The sequence below is a fragment of the Tyto alba genome, unplaced genomic scaffold, assembly GCF_018691265.1.
Source record: "Tyto alba isolate M040663 unplaced genomic scaffold, T.alba_DEE_v4.0 Super-Scaffold_39, whole genome shotgun sequence".
In the NCBI taxonomy this organism is placed as follows: Eukaryota; Metazoa; Chordata; class Aves; order Strigiformes; family Tytonidae; genus Tyto; species Tyto alba.
Window position 1 is genome coordinate 8736029 of NW_024881314.1, and position 27732 is coordinate 8763760.

The following is a 27732-nucleotide window of genomic DNA, read 5'->3' on the forward strand; positions in this document are numbered from 1 at the left end:
TAAAGGCCTGTTTCCTTGTCTTCAAACCTCCAAAATCAGGATCACAGACAATATTCACTCTTATTTTTTTAAGCACAACATCAATGCATTTTAGCTCTCCCCTCAACTTCAAATAACATGAGTGCATTTGAAAAACAAATGAAAAAGAGGTCTTACTGCTGTTGCTTCTCTGCGATACCCAATCTACAACAAAGGGAGAGCGAAACAAAGATAAAGAGAGAAAAGACCCTGGGAAGGAAGAGTAAGGCATCAAAAATATGAAACTGATTTCAAAAAGGAGCTTCTCCTATCAAAGGTGACCTTGCAAAACAACCTTGTAGTGCTCCAGGTTGGGGGGTTTTTTGATGATTTCAGATCAAAGCTACCCCATTCACAAGTAAAATCATTCTCTGGTCCCGTAAGTGCTGTCCTCAAAACTACTTGGATTCAGGAGCTCAAACAGGATTTTACTTATTGCTGACAAAATAGATTAATTAAAGATTTTCAAAGCAGCCTAATTCTTCTTGATAGGCAATTGAATTTTCATACTTAACTCCCTTAGGCTCTTTTCAGACATTTCAGTCCAAGATTTTTACAATTAACTGGAGGTTTGGAGCAGTGAGCCATAAGTATGTCAGAGGAGATCTCTGTTTCAGGAACTGCTAGGCACCAGTGTTCACAGCAGCTGAAATCCTGGGCAGAGCTCTGAGTTGCTAATTGCTCTGCAGCCAAACAAGACCAGGATCCAGCTGCAACACAGCGTTGCTCCAGCAGAAATAAGGGAAAATCCCTGACTTTTGCCACTGGTCGGACCCTATTGTTAAGGAAGCCAGTGGAATCATTTATGGACTAAAAGGCATAGGAAGACAGAATGTACCTCTAACCTAAAATCCAGATTTTCAACACAGATCTCTTGAGAAAGAAGTTACAAGCTGCTGGAGGCAGGGAGAACAAGCACAAACCAAATAAACTATTCAAAGGTTTATTGGACCAAACAAAGGCAATTTTTACAGATTCAAGCCACTAGAATTACAGTCCTTTGTATAAGAGCCACCATCAGATACAAAACAAACAAACAAAACAGACAAAAGTAAAAAATACCCAGACAGCCATTTGAGTTGAAGAAATAGTTTGACTCGCTGCCACTAGCAAAAATCTGGACTCGACTATAGACTTTGCTTAATGTACATATTGCCATGTAACTTAAACACAATGTATATAAGGCATTCTTTGCATAGTTGGGTGCTTGGGACACAGAGTCAGCCAGCCAGCACTGCGGGGAGACAGCGGCTGTACCAGCGGGATGTTGAAGCAGAGGGTCCAGATGTGCCTAAATTCATATGCAAACCACTGAACACGCTTGCAGTTGTCAGCTGGGAAGAGGCAGCCCAGCCTCTCCTAAAGCTGAAGCTTCCTACTGTTCTTTAAATGAGCCCTTTTATGAAGAGTTTGCTGACCCCAGGCGCTGGAAAGGACAACTGTGTACAAGGTTTCAAGTATTGTCTGCATAGGAATTAAAAAGGGGGAAAAGAAAAGCAGCTTGCTGGGTTTCTGATATGTTTGCAGCGTTAGCTAAGAGGCAGTTGTCCGGCAGTGAAAGCGAAACTTTGAAGGACACATCCCTACCCAGCCTGGTGTTTCTACAACATCGCTAGAGGACTCGGACCCTCTTCTCACTCTCACAAACAAGCCAGGTTTGATTTGAAACCTGCTATGTCTGAAGCAGATATATGCACTCAGCTCTGGCTCCAGTGGACAAGCCACAGGGCTAGCACGAGAAGAGGACACTGGAACAGCAAGCAGGCAGAGGAATGGGGAGGGTGTCTCTTCCAGGACCCCCACTGTCTCAACCTGAGCCAGAGGGAACCTCTGATGCCGTAGCTACCTCCTTGGGTCTCTCCTGTTGGGAACCAGATTAGGGGGAAAGTGAGAATCCAGATATTATCAGCAGCCAAAGCGTGATCTCCTAAACCTCCACCACAAGCAGAACAGCTGAACTACCAGTCTTTGTCACTTCTTAAGTCTTCTGTCTACCTACAGAATCAGCTCGCTGCTAAAATAACTACAGAAGCAAGATCTGAGTCAGTCCAGCTACCATCTGCCATCCCTCACTTGGACCCCACTTTGTACCTCCGCCCCTCCGAATAAAGCAGCATTGTACAACATCTGGAATCACAGGCAGTTCCCACCCCCCAGCAATAATGAGGAGTTTGGCCCCAGGAAGAAACAACTTGATAGTCTGGTATAAGGTCCAGGCTGGTCTGGGAGAAGAGCTATGGTTCACCCACCCCAATAAAGGAACAACATAGATTTCATGGCAGGCCTAATACATGGTAATGAACACAACTAGTAGGCTTGCTGCATATACAGTGTCCAATTTGGGTTCTGTTTCGGGGAGAGGGAGGAATGTTCATCCGAGCCCCCCAAACACAACTCAAGTCACTGCTTGGGCCCAGCCCCAGTCCATGGAGCCACACAACAGGATCTCCTCAAACTTGACACCACAGGAGTTTTTGAAGAACTCAACTTCAGACCAAGAGGGGATCCCAAGTTTTGAGGGTTTATGGATTTCTCTTATGGGTGTGTTTGGTTGGTTTTGGTATTTTTCTCAAGCCTTTAAAGATGCCAAGGGATGCCTTTAGGAGGAGGCTAGGGACAACTTCATATAGTCTTCAGTTCTGCAAAGAGAAACAGGGAGAGAAATCATTTCAGTCATTTCACCCCTCAGGTTGGTTCATTATTATTCACATAAATGAGCAGGGGGAACACTCAGTGTGTGTGTGGGCAGGGAAGGCAAGGCAACTTCCCACCTCAGGGCAGAACAAGCCACTGTTTGCAAACCTCACACCTCTAAGAAAGAGGCGCTTCATCACCTGCAGCAGGATAGTCGAAACCCATTCAGACGTGTAAATCCTCTCGTCTGGCACCAATCTAAGTTACAACCCTGGGAGAAGCCCAGCTAATTGGAAGCCTTTGTTAGCTCCAGGGGTTACTGCCTCACTGTCCCGTGCAGAGCCTCCCTGGGCTGCTGGCACCTTTGTCCAGCCCAGATTCCTCTCCCCACCTGCAGCCAGATGATCCAGGAACAAGTACCAGTTTCACAGGGCAGTGTGCCTGAACAGGTCGACCTTTCTCAATCTTCCTACAGATGTGTCTGTTCAAGGGAAAGAGGCAAAACCCCCAAGATTCTCTGCAGGTCACGGGGCTTCCTTTTGATGGGAAGCCCTCCCAGTGTCCCAGGGAAGGAGGCTGAGATGATTAGATGTGTTTTATGGGTGGGGCCATCCAGGCACTCCCTGCGGTCTGGCAGCATGTTGTTAGCAAAGCCAGGGTTGAACAGCCTGGTCCCTTGTTCTCAGCTTGAACCCTTCAGACACTCTGCCCTTATTGCCCCAGCATCTCTCATGGCCCACCATCCACTATGGGAAACACCCGACAGTGGGCCGGGCAGCTGCCCATGGGCACAGAGACCTGCACTAAGGTAGAGGGAAGCTACAACACACATTATCTGGGCACTTATGCATAGATGCACCCCAGCCTAATTCCTCTTGAATTGAATAGGGTTCACTGTCTGTAACACCTGAACCCCATCTGAAAGTCCTCTGTTCCTGCCAGCCACAGCATGAAGGCAAGTTACAGGCTCATCTTTTCCTCTTCTGCAAAAGGTTATCTTCTCCAGCAGCCTCACAAGTGCAGCCAGCAACCCAGATCCTGGATGGGAGATGCACGGTGAAGCACCATGTGAGACTTGGGTTACTCAAGCAACGCTGCGGAGGCTCAGTGGCCAGCCCATTAGGACAAAGAAAAGAAATTCTCTGGAGTGGATAATCACTCTGCAGGATTCGCAGTGCTGAGAATCGGATCATCCCGCTCAAGTCACGCAAGCATAATCAGATTTCACGCGTGAGGGCATAAGCTTGTTGCCACAGGGGCCCAGGAGAGGTCCCCTCCAGCATGCCGAAGTTGGAGTGGCAAGGGATGGAGGATGTCAGGGCGGTGGATGAGGCTCAGTTGCAGCCTGCAGCCCTTCACAGGGATACTCACCTCCAGGACAGGGCCAACAGCGGGGGTGAGAAGATCCTGAACCAAGCATGAACTTAATGGAGGATGCCTGTCAGAGCCATACATTCCCCATCTGCACAACAGGGATACCCCTTTCTGCTCCTGGAACAAGCTGTGAGGGGGATTAGACTAAACAGAATGAGGCAGTCCAACACTGGGGACATCAGGGCCATATAACCCCCTCAGGCTGCGAAGCTCTGGCATTGCTGCCATGGAGCCTGAAAGACTTAATTAGCTTGGGATGGAGGCTGAGAGCTTTGAGCCACTGCTTATGCTTGGCTCTTCCCTCCTCTCTGTTCACCTTGGACAATGAAATCAACCTGATCGGCGTGCTTTCCCCCAGCAGCACATCAATCAAACCAGGTTAGGGTCTTCTTTTGCTGGAAGTCCATATTCTTTCTTCAGATATAGATTATCCAAATATCTTTGCTCTGGCCTAAGCTGAGTGCCAAATCAGAGAATCGTATGATTTGTCAGCTGGACATGTTCCGTGCAAAGAACAGCTAGAGAACGGGAAGCTCATAAAGAGCAGGTCCTGGATTATGAGGGAGGCTCAGGTACTGAAGGTTTCAAAAGACTGTGCTTCTCCTGAAGCATGGAAACTGGCCTCAGAAGCACTCCCCTCACTCCAACTCAGTCATGGCATTGGCACAAGACTTCTTGCCTTTGAGAGCAGACAGCATCCCAGCACTGACAAATGGGGTGGGCTGGTGGCATTCCCACGTGCATTTATCCTTCATGTGTGCAAAATCCGTAGCAGGTCAGGAGATCCTGTAACCCATCCATAGACTGTAGCTTTCCAGAGGAATCCTGACCCACTTTAAGGATATCCCAGAGCATCTTGCTGTAACCACCTCCGGTAATTGCTTGTGCCCTTTTCACAAATAGTTTCACTCAGAAAGCTGATTTTCAGAAATGTGGAGCATTCCCAGCTCCTTCCCCTGGCAGATGGAGAAGGTGCTTGGCTTGTCAGGACCATCAGTCCTCTGGTCTGAAATCCTGGCAAGGAGGGCAGGTAGCAATCTGGCTCCAGACTCTTCTCACTCCAGACAGGCTAAGATCCCCTTGAGGATCAAAAGCAGTGAAGAAAGGCCCTGGGCAGACCTGGCAATGGGTGGTCAAGCTCTCTCCAGGCAGTTCCCTCCCATCTCACTGCTGGAGATGGTCCCATCACCGCTGCTTCCCATTTCTTTACTGTGGGGACAGCTACCCTCTCATTTCTGGTAGTGATCATAATCCAGCCTTATCCAGGATCAGGGTATCGCAGGAAAAATGTCAGGAATGACATGCTAAATCTTAGCTTTCCCAGTGGTCCCAAAAGTGTGGGCCTGTTGCTTCAGCCAACAGGTAAAACACAGAGAGAGAGGACTTAAATGCAGAACAGTGAGAGACAGTCAGTGCTTAGAAAAGAGAAGAGCAGGAGAGTGAGAGGTACCAAAGGGAGCTTCTATCAACACAAATCCAGAATTCCTCCAGTGGGACAGAAAAGTTGAAAGGTGCACTCGACCTCGGGAAATAGCTGCTGCTCCTCAGGAACACCGGGAAAGCAGTCGAGGCTGCCAGAGCCCGCGCGACCAGAGAGCACAAGTCCTGTGGCCTTTAGGATCGGGGCTGGCAAGGAGTCGGTTGGGTTGGGGACTGTGCCACCCCCAAGCAGACCTTACCCACTGCTGTTTCAAGGTGGAAGCCTCACACATTTCCCAGCCACAGAAACAACAGCCCAAAAGGACAGAGCACAGCCAGGAAGGTGGCTTAAGCTGAGAGGCCACGATTACCTCCTCCAGTTGTGTGCCCAGCCCCTTGCAACACTCCTGACCCCCCGAGCCAACGCCGCAGCGGTGGGGAAAGCCATGGATGGGCCAGCCTGTGCTTTCCTCCATCAGTGTTTGTGCTCAAGCTTGCTCTCTACCAGTTTGCACCCAGCCTGGTGTGATGCCCTGATTCCCCGCAGCCCTCGGTCTGCCCTGGCCGCAGGAGAGGCAGAGCCCGGCTCCCGGCGAGTTAGCGGATAGAGAACGGCAAAATGCTCATGTCGCACAGGATTAAGCGGAAGCAGATGAAGACAAGTTGTGAGCGTTGGGTGAGGGAGACACAGAGAAGCAGCCACAAGCTAGGACAATTCAGGACCTGAGCCAAAAGAAAAAACCCAGGAGCTCAAGCAGAGTTGCTGTCTGGTCTGAAATCTCATGTCAGGGCAGGGTCAGAGACTCACACCCTGCAAAGGCTACGGGGGAGTTTGCAAAAGTTTCCTCTCTGGGACAGAAGAAGAGGAGACGGGGAAGGGGCTTCCTGGCCTCCCCTTCCCTGGGTTTCTGAGGGAGGCATCCTGACTTGCTCAGTTTTTAAAGCTGATGGGTACTCGTGACTCAATCGGATGCTCTATAAATAGGACCAGAGCTCAATCCCACTGACATCTTGCAGGTCAGGGGACATTTTCCCCAGGGATATGGTGGAGGCAGGGAACAGCACCGGGCCACCAGGAGACTCCCTCCTCATACAAGTGGAGTCTGGCACCTACAGAGGGAACATCAGAGCAGGGGGAGCTCAGCAGGGACCCCCAAACACCCAGGGCCCCTTTCCTACACGGGGCAGGTAGGAGGGAAATGTGCTTCATGCACTGGGTGTTTTGTGGCTGAAAGCAGCCTTGCCCATGGTCGGTGCCATCCCCGTGGCTGGTGGCTGCAGTGAAGCAGTGGCCAGCCTGACCTGAAGAATCCCACATGGCCCTAGGCTTTGCAGTCCCTTGCTGCTCCTCCTCCTCCCTCAGCCCAGGACGACTATCGTGCTGCAGAAGATGAAAAGCAAACAAATAATAAAACCCCAAAGAAAGCCCAAACTTACCAGCTTCCCCCATCCAAAAGAAGCACCATGCTGGAGAGGACAGGACAGCAAAGCCACTGGGTTGGGTGTGAAGGTTAGCAAAAGAAGAGGAGAAAAAGGCCCAGATCCCATTCTCTACAGAGGGGGAGCAAGCAAGTGAGCCAGGGCTATGTGATGGCAATGCAGGGGGTGGACAGGGACAGATGCCGATGGAGAGCTCTCCAGAAATGCAACCTCCCCCAGCCCAGTCCACCCACTTATTTTTGGAGGGCCAGTAGTGGAGATGTTTGAAATAGGTCAAGATTTGTCAACACGGTCATTAAACCCCTGCAGCTGCTTCCTGCCCTTGTGTGCTCCAGAGTTGTCATCACAAGCATTGTCTCATTCAAAACCAAACTTCAGCACGGGTCTCCCTCAAGCCACAGCTGCATCTTTGATCTGGGGTGTCTGGAAGAGCAGGGAAAGGTCTCTCCTCTCTGCCATTCCCTAGAGGCAGGGTCCATCAAGGGCACCCTGCCTTGCTGAAAACTCCAGGGTCCAAGCCCAGTTTTAGTCAGTGCCTCATAAGCAAGAGATACTGTGAACCCAGCTGGGGAGGAGACAGGTTTCCATTGCTAAATTACCACCAAGAAAAGGACTGCGATGAGATTTACAGCCACCCAATTCCCCTTGCATGAATTCCAACTTGCATTTGAGCCCCAGGCTTAAATCTAGTCTGCATTCAAGCAGTGTCTCTTCAACCCATCCATGGTTGGACAGATGAGAGGATTGAGAGGCAGGGAGAGAATTTGCTCCTAGAATGGGTTGCCTGGCTATGGGAACCAGGCCCATTAGCCAAGGAAACTGGGCAGCCATCCCTACCTTCTCCTCAGTCTTACAGAGATTGGATTGTGGTCTGGGGGATCACCCACTCCATCCATGAGTGCACCTGCAAAGAGCAGAGTGTGTCTGAGCAGTCTGGGGCCATTCACTTGGACCCTGCTCAAGGGGTCTGCAAGGGTGCCCTAGCAGAGGGCCCCCGCATGGGCAGCTTCTGGGTCTCCACCCCCACCGATTCCTAAATTCCAGAAACAAGAGAGAGGACAGAGAGGAGAGACTTTTCCACATACCATCAGATGGGATCTGCTCTCCTTCCTCCAGCCAACACACCTAGTGAAGAGTGGGAAGGACAGATTGCAGACAGCTCAACCCCTGAGCATCACCACGGCCAACCAAGACTTGTTTGGGACCTGCTCTGCCTCATGGAAAGAGAGAACTGAAAGCAGAGACCTAAAAGAGTTGTTTCTCCTTATTGTTTTACTGAGTGGAGCCTTGTTGCAGCTACCAGTGCTCAACAGAGTTCTGATCATACTCCTTTCTAACTGCAAAAAAACCCAATAACCTCTGTCAACCCCAAGGGAGGTTTGAAGAGCAGTTGGCAGAGACCACTTCAATACATTCATGCGAGCCAGGCCCTGAAGGCACACTGGGGAGCCCTTCCTCTTCCTCCCTCGTCTGCATGAGGTGCCCAGCCAGGACAGCAACACCTACCAGTCAGCCCTTGTGGGCTGTGTCTCATGCCTACACAGTTCAGCCCTGTCTGAACAGGGGCAAGCTGCACCGCTACGAGTCATATATCTCAGCCTGAACTAGTGCTTTGCACCCTGGCAGCTACAGCTGGCAATACATGGCCAAAAGCCTCAGGTGCAGAAGAAAAGGATTTGGGAAATTCACTCTGCTGGCCTGATTAAGGGCTGCATCCTTCCCCTGCACTCTTCCTCTTCCTGCCCAGACTGTTTTTCTCCCCGAGGGGAGAAAACGCTACGTGTTTCTGTTCTAGTACTGGTCACCCACCAGGTGCGATCGAGCACAGCCACCACCCGAGAAAATGTATTTGCCAACTAGATTAACTGTCCTCCCTCACTGAACAATCCCTCTATTTTTTTAAGACTGAAGTAACCAGAAGCAGGAAGTTGCATCACTCAGTAAAGGTCGCATTCCTTCCCCTTTTAGTCCAGATTTAGCACCAGTTCAAAGCCACAAAACTCAAGTGAATACTAGGCAAGACAGCCACAACCTCTGGAGTGATGCAGGTTTGAGCAGAAGTGGGGTTTTGGTTAAATAATCCGATATTCTGCATGCCTGTCCTCTCCTGTCTGAAGTCCTATAGCTCTTCCTGGAAAAGGCAAGTAATTCTTTTGGTGGCACCTCCAAAATAGGGCTTGCTAAATTAAGACTCGTATTTCTGATCAACACAACAAGTAGCCTTGAGGGGGTCTGGGGGATCCACTTGCATTTTTGAGATGTTGCTTACAACCTGCTTCACATGGGAACCTGTTGGTCCATGGGAGAACTGGAGGAGTAACAGGGCCAAAAGCAAAGACTAAGCCTGTCTCTGCTTTGGCAGCACACCTTAGGATAACTACCCATTCACTCAGCAGCCCTAGTTTTCCAAATCAGTAAACAGAAGTGGTCATAGGATGTCCAGCTTCAAGCATCTGAGACAGAAGAGGTGAGCATCTGAACATGAGAGCCCACGTTCCCCCTGGAGCGCTCGTGGAAAGCGAGATGGAGACAGAGGGGAGCAGACTCATTAATCTGTTATGAGAAGGGAAGGGGGAGGGAGGTGGGGACGGAGGGAGGTGGGACAGGCAGTCAACTGTAGCTCAGAAACAAACCCTCCCCCAGAAAATGAAACCCAAAAGCAAAAAAAAAAAAAAAAAAAAAAAATCCACATTAGCAGATGTTATCAGTGGTACCACTAATTCTAAGAAACACTGTGTCCTTACCAAGAAGATTTGCAAGAATGTTTGTGGCCGAGGACCTAAGGTACTTGCTACAGAGATGTGAGATCAGAGGTCAGCTCAATCCTGCAACATAAAGGTGGCAAACCTGGGTCACAGCAGATCAGCAGCATGGTTGGGGTGCACGGAGGTTGGGGAGAGGGATGGGTCTGCCGAGGGAGAAGGATGCAGGACTGGGCTGAGCCGCTGCGCTCAGCTTGCCCAGGAGCTTACCTGCAGCAGCCCTGCCCCCTTACACCGCCTGCGAGGCCTGGAATGAAAAGCTGCTGATGCCGCAGTGAAGATTTGGTGGGGGGGGAAAGTAAGCCAGCAACAAAGCAAGACAAAAAAAAAATTCACAAAGCTGCCTTAAAGAGATGAACAACACAAATATGGAAGAAAAGAAAATAAAGGAGCAGTAGGAAAAACACGTCTCCCGATGGCCCTCGGTGTGGAAGGCTGCTGAGAGCCTCCAGTGCACCCAATGCCCAGGCACTGGCCATCAGTTCTAGGTGCACTGTCCTGCCCTGGGACTGCTCCAGATGGATGTGAGCAGCGATGCCTGGGGGGCCCGATGTGCCCAGGAAAGGTCCATCACCCCCTGGAGCCTGGTCTACAGTCCTGAGTACAAAACCTCCATCCCACTGCAGTCCGTAGGCAATGTCCCCTCGGTGTCCCCAGGTGACAGCAGGAACATTTGTTGCCACAGAGGAACCAGCCCAAGGCCCTGCAGGACTCCTGGCCCTGAAAACCCGTCCAGCAATTGCTCAGTTGTTTTGGATGGAGCTGCTGGTGCAAAGGGTTTGAATTTGCCTGCTGCAGGTAGATTTTTGCATTGGTGCTTAGCAGGATCCTGAAAAGCAATTCCCATTGAGCCCCACGGTTTTCTCTGACATTCACTCAGTGAATTCCTTCCACCACCACCTTCCCCAAGTGAAAAATATAGTGACACTAACAAACCTGCTTAGCATTTTACAGGTTGGGGGCTTCAGGCACGGTAAAGGCATAACAAAAGGAAGAAAGCAAAAAACATTTTTCCTGATGCCACCAATGCAGAGTCAATCTTGTGCCAGAGAAAATGAGAGCTCATTTCCATTGCTGACCCCAGAGCGCACAGCCCTTGCAGATCTTTGCTCCTGGCAGTGCCGTAAGGCAGGTGAAGCCCAAGATCTGAGGACGACTGGGAGCCCAGAAGCCAGAGGTGAAAGGAATACATCTCTTGTTGGGAAAGTTGGGTTTTATGTGGAAAGAATGGCTGCAGGCCTGGCTAGTGAAGGCAGCCTGTACAGAGCCCCAAGCACCACCTGAGCCTTTCTCAGGACCAGAGTGAGCGTGTGTCAGTGCCAGCCCTTGGGCAGGTCTCTGGATTTACGCTGCCTACCACGGTGCCCTGCCCACGCCAGAGCCAAACCTCGGCCGGCCCAGCTGCTGGCAACGCAGAGATGTTGGCCAAGGGCCTCGAGGCAAGGCTTGCCAGCAGGAACATGCCTGTCCCAGGGGTGAGGTGTGATCCCTCCATCCTTGCCTTCCCTGCTGCGCTCAAGTTTCCACTTGGTCCGTGTCGAGCCTTTACACCGTGCTAGTTGTGGTGGTACTTAGGCCACAGCATCACAGGCAAGGGGTGACAGATTCCCCCACATCATTTGAGAAAGTGCACACCCCTGGGTGGAGAATTGGGTCCCACAGCCCTTGGGACAGCAGTGGAGGGAACAGCATCTCCCAGGCTTGTTGAGCCACCCCTGGGAAATCAGTTCCCTGAAACTTGCCCAGGAGGGAAGGGGTATGAGCTGAACACATCTGCAAGGGAGCAGCCTGCCACAGAGCCTGCTTGTAGAGCAAAGCTCTTGGCCGTGGGGTTTGACATCTCTAGTTTAGTGTGGGCTCTGCATGCCTGGGGGCCAAAGGATTCCCTCCGCACATGGGCAGAGACTTCACACTGTCAGCCCAGACTGGCTTTGGATAGGGCTTTGCAGCTCAAGGTGCAAGGTTGGGGTTTATTTCCCATGTATAGGCTGCGAATTCTTGAGCTCGAAATCTCATTTTTGGTAACAGGACAGGCTCTTGCTTTCTTCATGCAGGTCTTGGGCTGAGGAGGGAACTTTAGCGAAAAGTGTGAGATGGGCAATTCTCCATCTCTACCCGGCCCATTACACGGCAAATCCTCATTGACAGCTGAGGAGCCAGCCCTGAGTACGGACATTTCCAGTCTCAGACCCATCACAGGGAACTCTAAAGCTCCACACTTACTCACTTTGCTCCAGTATTTCTGAGCTAAGCCCACATCCACAGGTTGGAGGCCATCCACAGTGTAAAGGGAGGGGAAGTAGCTAGAGATCCTCAACAGGTGTAAATCAACACAGTGCTAACGAAATCAGGGGAACTACACCAGCTTGCATCAGCTGGAAAACTTGGTCCAAGCATCCAGGAGCTTGAACAGCTCCAAATGTATATAGGGCCACAGGGTCTCCATCTCCCAAATCAGCATGACTTTATTTGTTCTCATGTCTTCTTGAACGGGAGAAGTCTGGACCACGGTGCAATGAGACTAAGGCAGTATGGGGTGGGAGAGGTCTGAACACACCCAGTGTTCTTTGACCAGGTAGCCTTGGGCAAGAAGAAAAAGGAAACTCAACTTACCTTTGTTCTTCCTCGAGTTCTTCTTTGGTCATCATTGACTTGTACTGGTTTCCCCTCAGCTTTCCAGGACTGTATTTAAAAGAGAACCTCTCATCTGCAGCTAGACAGTAGGAGAAGGAGAGACAAAGAAGAGCAAGAGATCATGTGAGCCAGGGACTTCCTGAGAGCAGTGACCTTGTTCCCTCGAGATGCTCATTGACCCCTGCTCTGGCACACGCATCCCAAACATTACGGCCACCACAAAACGCTTTTCCTCAGTCAGCTCCAGTCTCCAGAAGGCCTGGGCGGTGTTGGGGAAGCTGTGTGGGTTGCAGGGGAGAGCCAAGGTGTTGCTGGCAGGAGTCCTGGCTGCAGCTAGCTCTGGAAACAGCAAGGACAGCTGCGAGCGAGCAGCCCTGCTTGGAAGCAGATACAAGTAAATCCTACAGCACGGGAACCATATGCTATTTCTCTCCCTGGATTCAAAGCCTTGCAGCCCCATCTTGGCTTATCAAGACATGCTAATCCTGCCCTGATTAGCTCACAGCATTTTCCACTTCTCCTCTCCAGACTTGCATTCCTCCCCGCTCCCTCTCCTCGTCCAGGAGCCCATTCCCATGCTTGGGGCTCACGGATGGCCCCACGAGCAGAGCTCTCCCGGGCCACGCAGCCCAGCAGCTCTCCTGCAGCCCTTGGCAAAGCTTGTGAAAATAGGAGGTGCCACATTCAAATCCCGGGGCTGCACACAGCTGAGCCGAGGCAGCCCCAGGAGCACCAAGTCCCTCTGTCACCAGCCGACAGACCCGAAGAAGAAGCTGAGGTCCCCTTCTCCAGGCCTGGGTGGTCTGCTACCCGGCCCGGTGGCCTCAGCCCTGTGCTAATTAAAGCACCGAAGCTCACGGACTCTGAGCCAAAGCCAATCCTTTTTCAATCGGATTTTGTTTGAGCACTATTTGCTTTTAAAAACCTCTCCCCTGCTTTATCTTCCTACAGATGGGAGAAAACAACAGAAGTGGAGGTCAATCCGAAGGGCAGCCCAGGAAGAGCGGCTGCTTCGGGTAGTTGCCTTTATTGGTTAGTCTGTGGGCTGTTTATCTGCGAGCCTTTATCTCCCAAGGACTGCAGGACTCAGCTGCTTCACATCCAGCCATCTAGCATTGCTCTTTCCCCATCCACCCAGAAACATTTGCCACTTCCACCGACCCTCAGAGCCCTGAGGATACTTCTAAGGGGTCCACAAAAGGAAGATGTTATTGTGTCATCTTCAAGGCCCTGAAAGTTTGCACATTATCCACAAATCAAATATCCCGGATGATACCTCTCAGCATCAGCAAGACCCCGAAAGTGGTGAAACTCCCCCGAGTTTCCCCTGAAACATCGCCTGTCCCCAGCCACCTAGGGAAGCCGCTTCCAACCCTCCCTGCTGCTACTGCAGGCACCACCTTAATGAAAATCTCCCCTCCTCCACCTGCCCAAATTAAAAACACCCCACAGCCCCCCTCCTCCCTTCCTCACACCCAGAAGAATTCAGCATCAGCAGCTTCCCTCTATTTTCCTGCCGGTACTGCTCTTAAGGATTTTCTCCCTGCGTCCAAGGTCAGCTGCTTGATTTAGCGATTTCTCCCAGCCCAAGCTCATGCACGCACTCAGCTGCTGCCAGAGCTCTCACAGGCCTCGGGGACCCCCACGCAAAAGGCAAGTCAGAGCTTCATTTTGTAGATGGGGAAACCCGAGATCTCAAAAACAAGCTGTGCCAGGCTGCACGGGCAGGAACGGGATGGAGCGTGCCGACCACTGCAAGGTCACTGCTGCTGTGTATGGAGTGTGCCCGGAGAGGTGGTAGCGGGCTGGGAATTTAACAGAAACCTCTTCCCTGCAGATAGGCACATTTCCTCCCTTCTTCTTTACATCTCCACATCCCTGAGCTTGGGGAGCTTCCCTGGGAAGTCCTGGTGGATTACTGCTCAGTTACCGATGCGGAGTGTTCCTCTAATCCCAAAACACCATCAGGGCTCCTGGGGGAACGATGAGGCAAACCCTTTCCCTTAGCATCTTCACAAATGTCCGAACACAAGCACCCTGATGTTCCTGTCCTGCAGCCCCAAACATTCAGCTCGGCCACATCCCACTTCCCTCGGTGGGAAAACCCTCTGAACGGGCACACAAACAAGGCTGGCCAGCTGGAAACAAGCAGTAATGCTGTGGCTTATCAGCCCTTCAGGTGGCCACAAAAGTGCATGGAAAGAAAATTCAGCTGGCTGCTGCTTTGGAAGATATTAAAAGGACAAAAAAAAAAAAAAAAAGAGGGTGTAACATCCTGTTTCTTACCCCGGTGCAGAGCAGGACCTGTTTCATTGCCTTTGTATAGCTTGCCTGATTTCAAGGACAATTAAGATCATTTCCCTCACATGGTTTTCTGCCAAGTAAATTGAGATTTGGGATTTTGCCTGTCCCCAAAAAGGGCAGTTTAATTGCCATCCCACCAGAAAAGAATAGGGGAAGAGCAAGGCGAGGAAGCTACCCACCTCCCTGCCCACATGTTGTGATTAAAAAGGAGCCAGTGTGTGGCTTTGGAAACCACTGGCTGTTTTCTGAGCTGAGGAACTTTGCAGACCGAAAACAAACTTCAGGAAACACACAGAAAAGGGGAGGTTGGGTTTTCACGTGGACAGCAAAAGCACTACAGAAATACGAGGTGACCTACTTACTCAGAGCCTCCGTGAGTTCATGTTAAAGGAAACATTTGTCTTTCATCTCTCTGCCCTCGCGTTGCCAGCTCGGTGACCCCGGGCTGGCAGGGTGCCGGCAGCCCCCGGAGCACACCTCTGCCCCGAGCAGGCTCGCTCCCGCCGTGCTCCCTGCCAGCTCCCTGCCCGACGCCCGGAGGTGGCTGCTCTGGTGGTTTTGGCCACCACAGCAGCATCCCGGGCTGGTGACAGACTGCCTGCACGATCCCCATATGCCCGAGGGGAATCTCTGCTGGCAGGCTTGCCGGGCAGCGGCTCAGCAGCTTGAGCTGGGCCAGGGCCAAGCGACGCGCAGGAGAGACAGTGAAGGAAGGAGCGAGGTTGATCCCCTCGAAGCCAGGGCACCGCCGTTACTCCCAGCTGCGCTCTGCTCGCCTCATCATGGCTGGGCCATTGCTTTACCCGGTCCCATCGTAAAACACCTCAGAAATGGTGTAAACAATTCAGGAGAGGAGTCGATGGCTGTCTGCAGGAGGTGCTTAGGGAGGATGCTGGGCTAGCCATGGCTCATGGCCAGGGACTGTCATCTCCTCCTGATCCCAAGCCACAGCCACTTTGGGGTGATGCACCGAGGTGCCAGAGCAGCCCTGAAATAGAGCTGAACTGAAAGAGGCAGGCCCTGGCTGAGCAGAGTTACTGAGCATCTATTTGGCAGGATCATTCCTCAAACCAGGTCTCCCACAGGGTAACATCCCCCGTCACCGGTGCTGTGAGGAAGCCTAATGGGGTAGAATAAGTGTCTTTTGGGAACCGCATCTCCAAAGGCGCTTCCCCCACCTCGCGGGCACAGCACCAGGATTAAAATTTGATTCCCTGTGGCATTAGATGTAATCCTCCCAGGCCGGGGGATTGCCACACAGCACCTTAAAAAGGGCAAGCAGAAAGTGGGGCAGGGAAGGGGGAACACCCCGAGCTCTCCTGCTGCCCCTGGGCAAGAGCTCCTGGGGACATCCCAGCATCTCCCGGGCTGCTCAGGAGAGCAGAGTGTCCTTCAGACACACACACTTGCTTGGCACCATCTGGTTCATTTTCTTACGAGCGCAACAGTTATCACCCCAATTAGTCAATTAATCATTTTCCAATCAACTAATTGGCTAATCAGTTAAACACAGCTCTGACTAAAGCCCCTGGAGATCGTCCTGAGTGTGAGCAAGGAGCTGCTCCATCACAAAGGTACCCTGTGGCAAACAGCCCAAGGGCAGCATCAGGGGAAGCAAACAGGGGCTGCTGCCGGGGTACGAATTTCCTCAAGAAACGAGACCAACCCCAAGCACTCGGTGCTTCAGCCCCTCAGACCCATCCATACCCTCCCTGCAGGGTGCTGGCTTGCTTGGCACTCACCATCCTCATCCTCTGGCTCTCTCACCACCAGCTTCTCGTTCTCTGAGTCCAGATCTTCCTCCTGGAGGAATTAAAAACCGAGCAGCCATGAGGAGAAAGTTGCACGTCGATTGTCTAATCGTGCATTGTTTTCTTCTGTTGACATTATCCATATGTTTAGTAGTAAAGTAAGAACTGTAGAAAATGTTTAATTGTATCATCACATTGTAGTTGTAATATCTGTACACTGTATTACTTTCAAAAAAAATAAAATGGTAGGAAGAGCTGACATGGAAGGATCGTAGGGGGGTTAGATCAGGTAGGAAAATGATCAGAGTACTGGAATTTTAACATAGTAGGTGGGGACTTGTTCTTTTCATGACACGTCTTTAAAACAGAAATTGACATTAATAATTGGACTTGACTAAATTTTCACCAATTTGGACCCAGGTGGACGGGCCACCTGTACTTAACTCGGAAAAGAAACCTATATAAATTATATGTGTTTGATAAATTTAGCTGTGCTAAATCACCCGTGTTCAGTCAGGGCACCAGAGCCGGCGGGGCAGGGAGGCACAGACCAGAGCTCCTGTGGTGGGGCTGGGTAACCCTTCCCTGCCTCCTTCATGGAACGGGCCGAAAGGATGCTCGCTAATGAGCGAGGTTCGTTAATCTGCTTTCCTCTCACTGGTCAGTGCAGGGGGGAAGATTTGGTCTTTCTTACTGCAGTCCCACCCAAAGGCTGCAAACTGCAAGTGCCTCCCCATAACTGAGGGGAGATGAGGTTTTTAAGAAGCAGCTGCTATCTCAGTATCCCCAGGCACAGCCTTGTGCCTGAGCACCCCCCTGCCAGCACCATCCCTCCCCGGGGACGTGCAGGGGTCTGAGCCACAAGTGGCAGGGGCTTCTCCTTTGTCCCCAGGCCAGGAGAAGGTGGGTCCCCAGCAAAAGCCACCTTGCAGCCATGGGCCGAGCGGCTGCACCGAAGCACAGGAGCGCTCGCCAGCCAGGACCAGTGGTCAGAGCCAGCACTGGGGGGGGTTTGTGCTGGGACCCCACTGGGACCCCTCCCAGCCTCGGCTGGCAGCAGCCCATGGACCCCCAGCTCCTTGCTCCTCCAAGACAGGCCTGCCCACACGTGCTGTGCTGGCACAGCTGATCTCTGGAGCACAGACCAGAGCAGCAGCAGCATATTTGTTGTGTTTTTTGTTTTTTTTTTTTTTTTAAAAAACACAAAGCGATTTTGGAAGTTTTGGGGGTTGCCTCCTACAAGCTACGACAAGCTTTATCAAGCTCAGATTCCTTCCCCTTGCAGAAAGTCACGCAAACTGCAAGCAGGGAGGGAGAGGAACACTCCAGCTCTGTTGATAAGACAGGGACATGTGGCAGTGTCCCTGTGTATGTGCTTTCCTCCCGTAAAACACAGCACCCTGGCCACAAACCCCTGTGAGCCGAGCCCTGGAGCATCCTCCTGCATCCTCCCTGGCCCCATGCATCCCATTCAAAGTAAAGGGGCTGGCGTGCAAAGGGTAAAGCACGTGGGAGAGAGGGGAGGGAGCACAGGGGGGATCTGGCGAGCCACCACGCTATCGAGGGGGACACGGGAAAAGCTGGGGCGAAGGAGACCTGAGGGAAACGAAGATGATCCAAGAAGGAACCTGGGCAGAGCCGAGCACTGGCTTTGCAGTGCACAGTTTTAGATAAACTGCTGGAGTGTGGTATGCAGCTCCGACCCAGAACTAGGTTAGTTTGTCATCAGTGAGGAATGCACATTATTCACAGCCATTTGGCTTCTTCTTGCCACCCAGCTCTCCGGCTCCCCAGAAGGACAAGCTGCTGAGACTCTGGCCCCCCACAGCCACAGCTGGTTTGGGCCATGCTTCCAAACAGGGGCACGTCCCACCAGATACCTGGGCTTCCCCCAGGGACGGCTGGGAGCCGGGAAGCACCCAAAGGAGCGGCCTCAATGGGGGTGCAGGGAGGGGATGCTCAGCCCTGGCCTTGGGGACTCGGCCACAAGCCTGGGGCAGCAGTTCCCCGAATCCGTCTCCTTGTGAGCTGGCACAGAAGGGATATTTTATCCTGTTCCCTGCCCAGGCGTTAGGAACTGAGCATTTCTGAGCATTTACCAGTGGAATCGAGTGAGAAGTTTGGGTGCCAAACATCCAAGGAAGGAAAATATCTCTGCTTCAACGCAAAGAAACTTTTGACGGGAGCAGAGAGGGAGCCGCTGGGGATGCCAGGCTGGCAGGTGACAGCAACGTGCCGTGGCTGTGCTGGGAACCCCCTGCTCGTGGCAGCCAGTAGCTTCACTGCTGCACAACATTCTTCTGCTTGGGTGGCTTAGAGGCAGGTGCCAGCACCTCCCTTCCCCCCGTGCTGCAGCCCCCCGCCTCGCCAGGGCTGCTCGCTCCCATCGCTGCCCCACTGCCAGAGCCCCCCAGGCCCCCCCCCAGGAGCCAAGCATTGCTCCCTGCATATCTGAGAAGCACATTTGCAACTGGAGCACTCTGCTTTCAACAGACCAAGCCATTAAAAGCCCACCCAAACCCCCTCGGGGGAGCGCAGCAGGCAAGCTTTGCCCCCCCACCCACCCCCCTCCACGGCCCCTGCTACCCTGGGACGATGTCCCCTCCACGCAGGGACACCAGCACACGTCGCTGGGCTGGCTCTCCATCCCACGCACCTCTGCCTTGTTGGGAAGTGCTTCATGGCCACATTCATCCTCCGCTTGTCCCACGTGCCCGAGGCTGGACTCAGGTGAGGCATCCGAAGGTGGTATCTGGAAAGAGGCAAAAACTTTGAGCACAAACACCCCCGAGCCCTCCCTGGGCTCAAACAACCAGCCCAGACAGCATCAGCACACGCGGAAAAACCTCAGGCTGTGGCCGGCAGCCCACCTTGCCCCGTGCCCGAGCTGCCTCCCATCCGCGTGCCGAGCCACGGCATGGCTGCTGGAGCGAGGAACACCAGCGACCTTCAATGCCCAGCCCTGGAGCCAGGGTTTGGAGTTCTGAGCTGCCCTCTGCGGCAGCCCCAGCCCGCGGGACCCTTGCAAGGAGCCGTCGGCGAGGGGGAAGCAGCTTGGCCAGCTACCTGGGGTGTCCTGGGAGGGCTGGAAGCAGCTGCCCAGGATGCTGATATAGCAGATCAGGGCTCACAGGAGGGGAGAGGAACAGCACGATACGCTCAGTTCGTTAACACTTGCAGGGCCTGCTCTGCCAGCTGCCTTCTCCATTGCTGGGTAATACCCCCTTGAAACCCTCCTGTCCGTCCCCCCCCCCCCCCCCGCTGCAATCCTGGAGCTGGGGCTTCTCTGCCTTCTCAGCCCCACATCAGCTTTGAACGCAGCGAAGCCTCGATCCCCGTGCAAAGCCTTCCTTCCCCTGCCCTCTCCCAGCCCAGACACTTCTCAGCTGAACCTTTCCCCGCTGTGCTGGGAGGGCAGCCGCGGAGGAGGATACGCGTGGGCAGGGAGCAGGGACATCGTGTCCACCAGCCTTGCAGCGAAATACCAGTGCCGGGCTGGGAGCAGCCTCTGGGCTGGCTTGAAAACCTGTCAACACGGACAAAACCCCCACCCCGAGCCTGGCTGTGCCTGCAGCCCCTGCCAGCCGGGGCGGAAGGGAGAGCCCTCCCTGCCTATAGCACCCCAACACCTCCAGGGAGCCTGCTCCCAAATTTCAGGGCTCCTCAGCTCTGCCGTGGCTGGCGAGTGCTGCTGTGCCGGCTCCCTCGCAGCCGTGGGGCAAGAGCAGCTGAGCTGGGGGTTGCTCTGTGAGGTGAGGACAGTGCCCTGAAGCTTAAAAAATAGAGGGGGAAGGTGTTAGGGCAATGCTGGGAGACTTGACAACCGAACAAGACATTATGGCACCCTGGGCACTGCTCTTCTGTGAGAAGTACAGCCCAGGGGCAATGCAGGGAGACTTTTTGGAGCGGTGGGGAATGAAGGACCCTGGTGGACCAGGGCCAGATGGCAGCAGGAGCTGCTGGAGAAGCAGGGACCCGAGTGCTCCAGCCACCAGCTTGTGAGCCAGCATCTCTCCACGGTCGCATGCTGACCAAGAAAGCCTCCTCACAGGAAAAAAAAAAAAAAAAAAAAAAAAAAAGGCAACAAGAAGCACTGCAGGGAGACCATGCACGTCATTATCCGGGAGCATCTGGAGGAGACTTGACACGGGCCGCCCAGACCAGCTGCTGCAGCAAACAAAGATTGCATTGCCGCCGGCATCGGCAAGGGGACACGTTCAGCAGCAGCTGCCGGGCCCCAGGGCCACGCAGGGCTGGGAACACTCCCTGCCTGCTCCTGCTGGTGGGTGGGGTGGCCCCAGCCCTCTCCCCAGCACATCCCCTGCCTGCTGACGTCTGAAGCATACCTCTGCACAGCTCGCCAGGGGCACTGGAAAGCCCAGCACCCGCCACCGCAGGGTTAAAATCCAGCAGGTCGTTTACCTTAAATAACAATGCAGCAATACATCTGTCTTGGCTTTTGGCAGCTCTTGGCTTCAGAGCCGAAGCATTTGTTGGATCATCAGAAACGTGCTTTTGCCCTTTGTCTTCCATGGCCAGCAAGCGAGACGCCCGCGCGCGAAGCCGACTCCGGCAGCAGAGGCTTTGGACCAAAGCAGGGACAAGGCCAAGGCCTCCAGGGACATTTTGGGCACAGACAGCCCCAAGTCTCCCACGGGAAGATGGCTCAGATGCCAGAGCTTGGCATCGTGTCCCCAAAATCCCCCCTCAGGGCTTTGCCACCGTGCCAGCCCTCTCCCAGCCCTACAGAAGATGGAGGCCGGGCTCCTCATCACAGCCTCATCTGGTTTTCAGCTTATTTCTGCCCGTTTCCTCCCCGCTTCCTCCATGCATGAGCAACGGGTTTCCCTTCTCAGAAGGGATGGGAGGAGGCTGTGGGGCTGGTGTGTCCCTCTCCCTGTCCTCGCTCATAGGGACAGCCCCAGCATCTGTGGGCGGGAGGGAGACGACTGAGTGCCCCAGTCCAGCTCTGTGAAAAGGGAAGATCCCAAGCTGTAAAGCAGGGGAAGAAAATTGTCTTGGATTAAACTCCCGGGCCCTGTGTGTTGCCATTTATGGCTGCACTTTCTGCTCCAAGCCTGATGCAAGACATTGCAAGAGGGAAAGAAAGCAGACAAGAGACAGCCAGCCAGAAAGAGAAAAGCCAGGAGGAAAAGGGGAAGGAAGAAGCCTTTCAAAAGAAAGAATAAATAATAATTTGGGGCAGAGTTTAGCAAAGCAAAGCAGCTGCTACGTTGGCAGCTCCCTTTCAGCTCTCCATCCTCACACCAGCCAGAGAAGGAGCTGCTACAGAACGAGAGCAGTTTCCTACCCCAGGAGTTGGCCCCGGCAGCCCCGAGGAGCCCGGCTGGGGGGGCGCCGCGTGCGGAGGCAGCACTTCACGGGTCTGACCCCCCGCCAAAGCGTGGGGAGCACCCACTCCCACCCGTCCCCCTGTCACTGCTGTGGGCAGGGACGAGCCACAGAGCGGCCACAGCCCTGCGGAAGCTCCGGGGCCACCCAGTCCCCAGCGAGGGGTCGGGCAGCGCCAGATCCGATGAGGAAAACACCGGTGGGTCTCACAGCAGGGTGAGGTGTCCCGGCTCGGCAGCACCCATCCCTGCAGCAGCATCACGCCCCGCTGCAGCACCCCAGCACTGCACCCAGCTGCTGCTCTCCCTTTTTTGCCCCAGCCTCCGGCAAACAAACGCCACAGGCACCAACACCGGGACCTCTCCTGCTGCCACAGACGAGCCAGATGGCAGCTTTGGGCAGGGAGCAGGGGAAGGCAAAGCCTGCCCTTGCCTTGAAGGCTTACCTGGCAGCCACTCACACGGGTGGGCACTTCAGAAGGCAAAGAGTCCCCATGGCCTCTGCTCCAGCAGCCCACCAGCTCTGGGCAGGCTCCCGGGGCTGTACCCAGCCCAGAAGGGAGAGGGCAGCAGCCCAACCTCCCAAACCTGCTGTCGAGGACACGGCGTAAAGCCCCGACACAACCGTGCCCCACGCCGTGTCCCAGCAGCAGCCCTGCGCTCCAACCCCACGGCTGGGCTGCCACGGGGGTCACGGCACGTGCACAGCCTCCCTGGGGGGGTGACACACGTCCTGCCTCCCTTCCCAGTTTGCAGCCACTGTAAGAGATGATGCGTTCGTTATCGGCACAGGCTGCACTGCGTGAGAACTGGGGCACCTCTGAGCAGTTATGGGTCCGGCTGGAGAGCCCCATATCCTGCTGGCAGGGGCCTGTGCTGCTGCCAAGGCTGCGACAAGGGATAGCACATCAGCGTATCCCTCCCCACCACGCTGTGGGACAGCAGAGCTCCTGCCCCAGCCTGCACAGCTGCCAATTAAAGCCAAACTAATTAGACACCCTCTCCCCTCCAGCATGGTTAAGGCAGGCAGGAGGTATCAGAGAGGGAGATGCGGACTTCTTAAACGTAAAGCAGGTCCCTGCTAGGAGCTGGGTGGTTTGTGCTTCTGCTGCCTACGGTGTCTGGAGGCACCGGGAGCACCCCAGGAAGGCACAGATTGGGGGGGGGGGGGCACAGAACAAAGGTGCCAGGAGCTTTGCGGAGGTGACATCCCCTTCGTGCCTTTGCTGTCCGGGTGACAGCACCACCCGCTGCCCTGGTCAGGCTGGGTTTGCACGACTCCCTGGCTGGGGCGAGCTGGACAGCTCTGAGTGTGAGGCCCCCTCCACCTTTCTGGGTCACCTCCAGAGCTGGCCCCTCTCTCCCCAGTGTCACCCATTTAATCCTGCTCTATTTGAAGCCACCAGCTGTGGTTAACCCTTGGCAAACCAACCAGGCCGCTGCGCCGGGCAGAGAGCCTGGCACTGCCCTCCCCACCCCCAGAGCATCCCGGCCAGGATGGCATCCCAGGGGTGGCTCTGGACCACCACTGAAAACCCTGCCCGGTCCCGGCCATCTGCCATTTCCAGAACAGAAGTACTTAATACAGAATTGAAGTTTTCTGACTGTTTCTCACAAGCACCAGACTCAGTAGCTCCAGCGTCGCTGTGGTTCCCACCCAACAGCTTTTCATTAGGGGATTGCTTTGACAGCGCTGCCTCATGCGTTAACAAGCTGGGGATGGGGATGAGAACAGACAGCAACACATTAATTAACTTTTTTTTCAGTGATGAGAGCCAGCAGAGACAAGGGGAACCACTACCAGAAATTAATGGAAACAAGGACTCCTGGGCTCCTTTCCCTGCTCTGCCACTGCTTCATTTTATAACAGCGGGCACGATGCTGTGACAGCCTGTTCTTCCCAGAGAGGGGCAGGGAAGCCTCGACCTACTCTGATTTTACCAGCTGGCTTCACATCGCAGCCTGCCCTTGCAGGAGGAGGTAGCAGGAGGGCAGCTGAGCCACGCAGCTGATATCGGTTTGCAGAGGCAGGGAGAAGGGAAGGAAGGAAGCAGCAGGGTGCACAGCTCCAGCCAGCCATTAAACATGCCAAGGCTGCTCTCCCCAAATGGGTTCATCCATCAGCATTTTGGTCGAGTGGTTAATGGCTGCAGTGAATCTGAACCAGCCTGGTGCAGTATGTGCTGAGCAAACAGGAGGGAGGAAAAAAAAAAACCAACAACAACAACAACAACAAAAAAACACAAACAAAAAAAAAAACACAAAAACAAAACCAAAACACAAAAACAAATAAAAAGGAAAGCAAGCTCTCCAAGTGTCCAGCACAGCCCTCTGCTTGCTGATGTACTGAGAAGCCCTGATCCTGCAGCGGCCCCGACACTGCTGGGAGCCCGGGGCCGAGCGGATGGCATCTGGGAGCCTCGTCTGCTGAGTCACATCAGGGGACCGCAGCCTTCAGCTGAGCCAAGGCAGGTTTGATAGGGCACATTTCCACCAGCAGCCGCCTGCAAAGCACTCACTGCTCTGGCCAAGGCCAGTCCCATCCCTGCATGTAACATCTGCTGGGCTCTGGCCAAAGCGGTGCTGGAGGAGGAGGAGGATGAAAAAACTTGGAGGATATTTACAGGGAGCAAAACCAGGGAACCTGAGGGAGACTCTGCAGGGCTGTGGACGGTGTCCCCCACTCTGCCTGCAGGGTTGGCCCGCGGAGCAGCAGCCCGGGCACTGCTCCCCGCTCCCACGTGTGTGGTGCCTGCTGGAAATGCACGTACTCGCTCCGCCGTGCCACCCAGCACCGCCGGCCCCGGCCGGGCAGCCTGCGCCCAGCAGCCCTGGCAGCCGCGAGATCACGCGCGGGCCAGCGCTCCCAAACACTTACTCAGCAGTGAGAAGCATCCCTCCCCCTTCCCCCTGCTCCCTGCCACCGCCTGGTCACTGTCCTTCCCAAAGAGATGCCGCTCAGCTCCAGAGCCTTACTCCTGCAGTGTGGTAACCCTTTCCCAGGAGGAAAAACTGGCCAGGACCCTACTCAGCTCCTGCGTCCCCTTTGCTCTGCTGTACGAGGGGTGGCACAGCAGAGACCCCGGTCCCGCAGGGCCCAGCCAGGCTTCTGGGGGACACAAGACCCCTGTGCCTTGAGTAAGGGCTCGCCTCCAGACATGCAAACCCCGTTACCACAACCCGTGCCCGAGTGGGGAATAAAGGAGCTGAGCCCATCTCTGAAGGCAAGCAGCATTACAGCAGCGCCTGCTCAAGGAAATCGGGACTGAGGAGCAGCCAGAGGGGAGGAGAAACATTCCTGAGAAGACTCAAGCTAGCGAGACAGCAGATGAACCCATGAGCTCTGGCAGCACCGCATACAGCCATCTGTCCTGACAAGGTGCTGCACTTCATCAGAGAGCGCTGGGTGCGCCCCGGGCCCTCAGCAGCTCCGGCCGGGTGGCCAGCTCTGGTGCTGAGCTAGCCCAGCCGGGCCCCAGCTGGCTAACGGCAGCCCAGGGGCTCTCCAGCTTGACAGAGATCCCAGTACTCAAATGCACCGATAGATCACGGGGCAGACGGACAGATGTGGCTTCCAGGACGCTGCGACGAGGGAGGGGGGCTGCTGGAGAGCTGTACCCATGGCCAAGGGGTGCTGGGAAGGGGAGAGGGAGAGCTCTGAGGCTCAGAAACAACGAGGAGAGGTGAGGAGGGGCACAGGGAGGCAGACCCACACCCCAGCCCTGGGAGCGGCTCAGGGCTCACCCCTGGGCGTTGCAGAGCATCACCCATACAGAGGGGAGTGTGCAACCCCCTGGGACTTGCCCAAGGCCGTCCAGTGAGTCAGTGGCAATGCTTTCCAAGGCCAGGGCTGGCTGCGTGCTGCCCGGCAGCCTGGATACAGTCGCTGAGGATTACAAATGCTGCTAATAATAGCCAGCAGGCGCCTGGGCCCCAGGCCTGCGCTCCCCAGCCGAAACATGCTGTCTGCACACAGACGACGCAACACTCCTGCATTTCTGAGCCACCCCATTACTCACTTTCCCCCCACACTGGGACAAGGAACCGCCCTGGGAGAAAGCCACCAGTGCTCAGACACCTCGGGTTGTCACCGGGTCGCATCCAAACCAGGCAAGAGCAGAGCAAGCTCTTTCCACAGAGTCTGGGTTCCCCTTTCATTTTAAAATAAGAACCGGTGCAGGAGGAGGATTTATTGGGTGTTTATAGGCATTGCTGTCACCACCAGCCCCCCCCCAGTTCAGCCAGGGCTCAGACCTCGGGGCCAGCATCCTGCTGGGGTTGGGAGGGAGGGAGAAAACAATCCTTTCCCCTGGGGGAGGCAAGGAGAGCCGACGGCTGGGGACAGCATAAGGAACCCTGTGCTGGCAAGTTTGCTGCAGCCCATAGGAAGAGGATGCAGAGAGCAAGAATAAACACACACTGTCGTCGTGTCCCCCCCAACACCTGGATTAGCTCTTGAGAGAAGGAGAAGGCTCCCAGGGGCTGGATGTGCACCCAGGAGGGGGTCACACCGACATACACTTCTCTTCCCTTAAATCTTCATTATCCTGATTATTTTTAAGAGTATACCTTGGGGGGGGGGGGGGGGGGAAGGGGAGGGGGGGGCTGCGGCGGAAGGGAACCTGAAACACCTCCCTGCTGCCGCCGCCCTCGGGGGCAACGGGCTCGTCCCCACCCGCGGGCAATGCGCGGCTTTTACCGGGATCGCTCTCGTCGTAGAGGCAAAGCCCGGGCGCTGCGCTCCCGCCCTGCCACCCGCGGGAAGGGACACTGCGGGGTGGGGGGGGGGGGTGGGGGGACGCGACACCGGCTGCAAGGACCCCGGGGGACGGGGGGAGGCTCCGCAGCGAGCCGGCCTTACCGTGCTGCCCGCATCCTCCCGGGGCTGGGCGGGCGGCGGCCGGGGGATGCTCTCGGTCGCCGCGGGGTTGGGCTCGGCCGCCGGGCCCGGCTCCGCCGCCTCCTCCCGCTGCTCGGCAGCCGCCTCCTTCCCCTCCTCGCCCGCCCCGACCTCCTCCACCGGCACCCGGCCCCCCTCGTCCTCCGGCCCCGCTGCCGCCCCGGGGCCGCCCTCCCGGGCCGGCTCAGCCGCTGCCGGTTCCCGGGACCGCTCCGCCGCCCGCTCGCCCTCGCCTCTCCGCAGCCTGACGAAGACGGAGGCGAGGACGAGGGCCAGGACGGTGAAGAGCAGCGGGACGGCCAGGTACAAGTCAAAAGCCGCGTCCATCCCGCCCTGCTGCCGGAGCCCGCCCGACCCGACTGCGCGGCCGCGGAGGGTGCGCGCCCAGCCCGCTCGGCCTGCGGCGGGGCTGGGCAGGCTCTCAGCCGGCTTTACCCGGCGTCATCTGCCTGGGCCCTGCCCACAGCCCCGGCCCCCCCCCTCGCCCCGGCCTCGGCACCCCCCTCCCGCACGGAGCCGGCAGCCGGAGCCATCCCCCCCACCCCGCCGGGGATGCACACCCGCACCCACGGGTGGGATTTGGGCAAGGGAGGTTTGCGCTGCAGGCAGCCCGGCTCCGCCTGATGCCAGCGTCCGGCTTGGGACAGGAGGACCCTGCATTAGACACTGCCCCATATCCAAAACCATCGCTCCCAAACCGTTCTGCGCACGCACTTGCACCGTTCGTAACTCTCTGACTCGGGCAGGTCTCCGTCTCCTGGGATGCTCGCTGCGGGCAGACGGGCACCCACGGCTCGGTGAGCTCTGCACGATTGCAGATCTGTGCAGGTTGGGGTGTCAGCTGGCCTCCACGTAGTGCTTAATGAGCATTTACACCATGTTAGCCCGCGGTTGGGTAGCAGAGGAGCTGGCAGGGCAAGGGAAGGGCTGTCCTGACTCTCCTCGGTGCGGAGCATCTGCCAGCACGTCTACGCCAAGCTTCAGAGCATCACTCCAGCTTCCCCAGGAGCTGCGGGCGATATCGGTGACACATTTGTGCCATAAACTGCTGTCACACGCAGCAGGTAAGCAGGTGCTGAGAGCAGCTGGGCTGCAAGAGCCTCCCCCTGCCCCCCCAGCCCCTTGTTCTGGGGTGTCTGAAAAAC

At 55.2% G+C, this 27732-nt stretch overlaps 1 protein-coding gene across 6 annotated transcripts in view; it reads right to left on the minus strand.

Moving 5' to 3' along the window:
• Positions 1–27030, minus strand: part of MXRA7 (matrix remodeling associated 7) — a 30350-nt gene extending 3320 nt beyond the window's left edge. Inside the window, exons 1-6 of one of the 6 annotated variants that reach the window (XM_042802477.1) lie at positions 26549–27028; positions 18993–19088; positions 16328–16388; positions 12261–12354; positions 9630–9710; positions 946–2657 (exon numbers count right to left, since the gene is read on the minus strand). In XM_042802477.1, the coding sequence (XP_042658411.1) occupies positions 9677–9710; positions 12261–12354; positions 16328–16388; positions 18993–19088; positions 26549–26914 (651 nt within the window). In that variant the 5' untranslated portion in view covers positions 26915–27028 and the 3' untranslated portion in view covers positions 946–2657; positions 9630–9676. Of the gene's footprint in view, positions 1–945; positions 2658–9629; positions 9711–12260; positions 12361–16327; positions 16389–18992; positions 19089–26548 lie in introns of those variants that run through there. The other 5 variants (XM_042802475.1, XM_042802476.1, XM_042802474.1 and 2 more) reach the window with 5 other exon arrangements.
• Positions 27031–27732: the final 702 nt, after the last annotated feature.